General features: G+C 38.4%; 2 protein-coding genes across 2 annotated transcripts; both read left to right on the top strand.

Annotated features, from left to right (window-relative positions):
• The first annotated feature begins 1,082 nt into the window (after nucleotides 1-1,082).
• On the top strand, nucleotides 1,083-2,060 carry LOC140179441 (lysM domain receptor-like kinase 4). Its single transcript, XM_072218329.1, has one exon. It carries the CDS (start codon nucleotides 1,083-1,085, stop codon nucleotides 2,058-2,060), a length of 978 nt encoding a protein of 325 aa, XP_072074430.1.
• A 144-nt stretch (nucleotides 2,061-2,204) lies between these two features.
• On the top strand, nucleotides 2,205-3,031 carry LOC140179440 (protein LYK5-like). Its single transcript, XM_072218328.1, has 2 exons — nucleotides 2,205-2,346; nucleotides 2,466-3,031. Exons 1-2 carry the CDS (start codon nucleotides 2,205-2,207, stop codon nucleotides 3,029-3,031), a joined length of 708 nt encoding a protein of 235 aa, XP_072074429.1.
• The last annotated feature ends 1,696 nt before the right edge of the window (nucleotides 3,032-4,727 follow it).

Genomic DNA, 4,727 nt, shown 5'->3' with positions numbered 1-4,727 from the left:
TTTTCCATTTTTGCCCTGTTGATCTGTTTTGAATGCTCTGTTGATCGTTGATTTTGTGTTGTTGAAATTACTGCTAAAATTAGATTTGTTATATTGGTGCTGCTGTTTTAGTGTTTTTTTAATTTTTGAATCTACTGTTTTAGTGTTTTTGAATTTTTGTTGATAGATTTATTGAATTTAAGGTTTATGGTGATTATTTATTGTTGCTAATTGTTCTTAATTTCTGGCTCTGTTTAGTCTGTTGTGTTGTTGGTACTAGTATTTTTGATCGGGTTTATGGGTTTATGAGAGCTGTTGTTTTTCTCTGTAAACTTGGATGCTAGTTTTGAGTTTGGGTTTCTGTTACTAAAAGTTTGTTTGGAGTTAAAGTGATTGCCAATGTTGCACATCAATTTGTATTGTCTTTACCTTATTTCAATTAATAGTTCAACTTTGAATGAATGTTTTGAGTTGTAAATTATGAATTTATGATGTTTCTAAGTGTGTCTTCACATTGGTTTATTCACAGACATTATTTTTTGCGTGAGAATGAAGCCTGGAATAATGAAATGTCGTTTGCTGTGTCGTTGTTTTGTTAGATTATGAATATTCGCTGCGTGAATTGCGGGAGAGAAGTATTGAGAGGGAGATAGTCAAGCATGAAGTTCACCTCCAATCAGCAGAAAACTTTGATACTTGTGTTTTAAGAATGGTGGGATTTATATAAAGCTTGGGTAGCATCTTGGGCAATTGGTGAGGTAAGCATCAAAGTGGTCCTGAAGTTATCCTCGAGGCTCAAAGTAATCCCTGAAATTAAAAATTTGTCTAGATCGTCCCTGAAGTTGATCTCCGGTACTCATAGTGGTTCTTCCGGTGAATTTCGTCCGGCTGGCGCAACCGGAAAGCTGACCTGGCGTCGTTGGTGACACGTTAGCAGCCCAACGGCTAGCTGACGTGACGCAGTAAACATTTTGGACTCAATTTGGTCCCTAATTTTAGGTTAAATAATTTTATCACTTTTTTAATCCAACCCGCGTTTGCACTATATATTACGTATTCTGATGTGAGAAATATTAGTCTATCATATCACGAGTCTGAGTCCAATGGATAATACTATTGTTCTCTTCACACTAAGCTTTCTTCTTGTATCTTCAAATGGCATCATGTCACAGCAGAATTATTCAGGAAACTCAGTACTAAGTTGCAGCAACAACGACGCAGAGGGTCCTTCTTCAGATTTCCTATACACCTGCAATGGATTCCAAAAATCTTGCTTAACCTTTCTCATATTCAAATCCCAAACTCCTCACAACACCATTGCCACAATCTCCAACCTCACTTCCTCAAACCCAGAGGACCTTGCAAGGTTCAACAACGCCACTCATTCCACATTGTTCCGAACCGGCAAAGAAGTCATTGTCCCTCTCAATTGTTCTTGTCCAACCAGAGAACATGATGATGATTATGATGAGTACTATCAAGCCCAAACCACATACATTCTGCCAAAAGATCCAACATATTTTACAACAGCAAATGATGCCTTTCAGGGATTAACCACGTGCGATTCTCTCCAGCGTTACAATCCTTATGGGGTTCTTGATTTGCATCCTGGCATGGTGTTGCACGTGCCCCTCATATGCGCTTGTCCGACGGCGCGTCAAGCCGGTAGCGGCACCAAGTATTTGCTGACCTACTCGGTTAATTGGGGTGATAACGTCTCTAATATCGCAACACAGTTCCATGTCAACGCAAGTAGTATGGTTGATGCCAATGGTTTATCCTCAGAAAATGAAATGCTATATCCATTCACAATTGTCCTCATTCCATTAACAAGTGAACCCAACAGCACAATAACCAAAGTTCAAAATGGTCAACCACCTTCTCCAACTACTCTTTACACTGTAAGAAAGGATAAGACAAAGACAAAAAGAAAAAGAATCATAGTTGCTCTTACTTCCTCTGCGAGCTTCTTGTTTTTTCTGTTTGTCGTTTTATCTCTCGTGTTTGTGCGTAGAAAGAGATTAGAAATTTTCTTCAGGGGAGATAGAAGAGGCAGAACAAAGCAAGTGTTTTCAGAATAAATACGTGAAGGGTTAGCAAGCATTGAGCTTCTTTCCAAAGTGTACAAGTTTGATGAAATTAAAGAAGCACATGAGAATTTCAGTGCAAGCAACAGAATCAAAGGCTCTGTCTACCGTGGGGTATTTGGTAAGGAGAGGGAAATCATGGCGATCAAGAAGATGAATTTGGGTGCCTCTAAGGAAGTGAATTTGTTAGGAAGGATCAATCACTTCAACCTGATAAAGCTGGAAGGTTACTGTGAAAAAGATGGATCCTTCTATCTTGTTTTTGAATACATGGAAAATGGTTGTTGAGAGAATGGCTTGGGAGAAGAAACAGAACCCTAGAACACCAATGTTGGAGAAAGAGGATTCGGATTGCTGTGGATATTGCAAATGGACTTGAGTATCTTCATAACTTCACAGATCCTTGCTATGTTCACAAGGCCATAAACACTGACAATATATTGTTAAATAAAGATCTAAGGGCCAAGATAGCGAATTTCACTTTGGCTAAAGAATCAGATAGAGAAGTAACAAGCTCTTGTTCTTATTACACATCACATGTTGTGGGAACTAGGGGTTATATGGCTCCAGAGTATCTTGATTCAGGGAGAGTCACATCGAAGATGGACGTGTATGCGTTCGGAGTGGTGCTGTTGGAATTGATCACTGGCAAAGATTCTATTATTGTGCAGGATGATGGAAGTGAGACGATGCTTTCATCAATCATATTGAATCTCATTGATAAAGATGATGCAGAAGAGAAACTCGGTTTGTTCATTGATCCTAGTCTCATGGGAAACAGTGAGAAGGTCTGTGCAATTCAGCTAGTTAAGCTAAGCCTAGCATGCTTGGTTGAAGAACCTTCAAGGAGACCAAACATGGCAGAAGTGGTCTCGAGTTTGCTTAGAATATATACAGAAATTGAGACAAGAACGTCACCCTGCCGCATCCATGACAGTGGAAGCACGGAGAGGTTAAATGTATAGAGTGTGACGGAGAAATGAAGAGTGAAGAGTGTGACGGAGAGTAGAGGAGAACAGCTTGTGCGATGGAGAAGAAAGGAGAAGAGAGTCAATTGGGGGTTAGGGTTTTTAACCTAAAATTAGGGACCAAATTGAGTCCAAAATGTTTATTGCGCCACGTCAGCTAGCCGTTGGGCTGCTAACGTGTCACCAACGACGCCAGGTTAGCTTTTCGGTTGCGCCAGCTGGACGAAATTCACCGGAAGGACCACTATGAGTACCGGAGATCAACTTCAGGGACGATCTAGACATTTTTAATTTCAGGGATTACTTTGAGCCTCGAGGATAACTTCAGGGACCACTTTGATGCTTACCTCGGCAATTGGTATACTTCCTTAGTTCCTTTGCCTCTCCTTTTTGTTTGAATAGATAGAAAAAAAGATATGCTGATAACTGACTTTACAAATTGCAATCGTCCTCAGTGATGCACAAAAGGAAATACTCTATTTGTTCTTTTATATGTTTATTTAAGAGGAGTACTTGGTTCCTCAAGAGTATGTTATAACATTGAGATAATCTATGCTAAATAGATGTCCAGTTTCTTTATATGAGTAAATATGTGAAGTATTCAAGAGGAGCTTGGAGACACACCAAAAAATGTATAAATATGAGTTTCCATCTTGCACAATCCATTTCCAATCGTGTGGCCGTTGGGTTGATATCCCATGTAATCCATGTGGTCAAGAAACCAAGTAGCATAATCCACATTGCCTTCAATATAAAGACCATTAACAATGCTGTTAAATGTGACCACATCGGGCTCCAAGCCGATTTTGAACATCATCCCTACCACGGAGAAGGCAAAGGGAGTGTGATTCAGACGGCATAGACAATTGACAACAATATTGAGTGTATAGATATCAAATTTGAGTCGTAAGGAGAACAAGTGTTTGATTAACGAAATGTTGAGTGTATAGATATCAGAGAAGTTCTTGTTGATGAACGCAACATCATTGATGAGTGAAGAACGCAGCAGCCACGCTCGCCGCAAGGGTATGAAATTCATTCGAGTCTTGTGAGCATAGCTTGACAGCCACCGCTGAATCCACTTCAATCTTCACATTCGCAGAGCCTAGACTGTGTATCAGATCCAAGCCGAGAAGAACATCCTATGATCCTATAGGCTACGTTTGCTTACAGAGATAGGGACACGGAAATATGGACAAAGACAATTTATTAAGAAACACTGAATTAGTGTATTTCGTATCTATCCTAACAGGAAAGACATGAAAATTTTGATAAGGAACACAATTTATTTTTTATTTTGTTTATTATTTTTATTAATTTTTTATAATTATATTTTTTATTATTATATTTTTTATCTCAAATTTTTTTAATAAAAAAAATAAATTAAATTTTTATAATTTATTCTAATTTATTATTAAACAGGATACAAAAACACAAAATTTTGTGTTTGTTCTTTATGTTTTGTTCTCAGTGCTTGTTTTATACGCAGCCATAGTTCCGCAAAACTCACAGCAATATCCTAGGTTAGCACTAAATCTTCTCCCTTTTTTGTTGTCAACCATCCGAATTGAATTTTTATGAAGGATGAATCAGAGAATACTATCGAATAGGAATTTTCTCAAAGGTCCCAACTTTTTTCTTTACTCGAGCAAATTCAGATCCGGCTAAGCGCTTGGTCACGTTTTCGAAAAAG

This window comes from Arachis hypogaea, chromosome 15 (assembly GCF_003086295.3).
Source record: "Arachis hypogaea cultivar Tifrunner chromosome 15, arahy.Tifrunner.gnm2.J5K5, whole genome shotgun sequence".
Lineage (NCBI taxonomy): Eukaryota > Viridiplantae > Streptophyta > Magnoliopsida > Fabales > Fabaceae > Arachis > Arachis hypogaea.
This window is presented reverse-complemented; position numbering and strand designations above follow the sequence as displayed.

Coding starts and splice junctions, on each gene's coding strand:
- LOC140179441 (XM_072218329.1), top strand. CDS start 1,083: ATGGATAATACTATTGTTCTCTTCACACTAAGCTTTCTTCTTGTATCT.
- LOC140179440 (XM_072218328.1), top strand. CDS start 2,205: ATGGCGATCAAGAAGATGAATTTGGGTGCCTCTAAGGAAGTGAATTTG. Junction 2,347..2,465: donor TTTTGAATACATGGAAAATG/GTTGTTGAGAGA, acceptor ATAACTTCACAG/ATCCTTGCTATGTTCACAAG.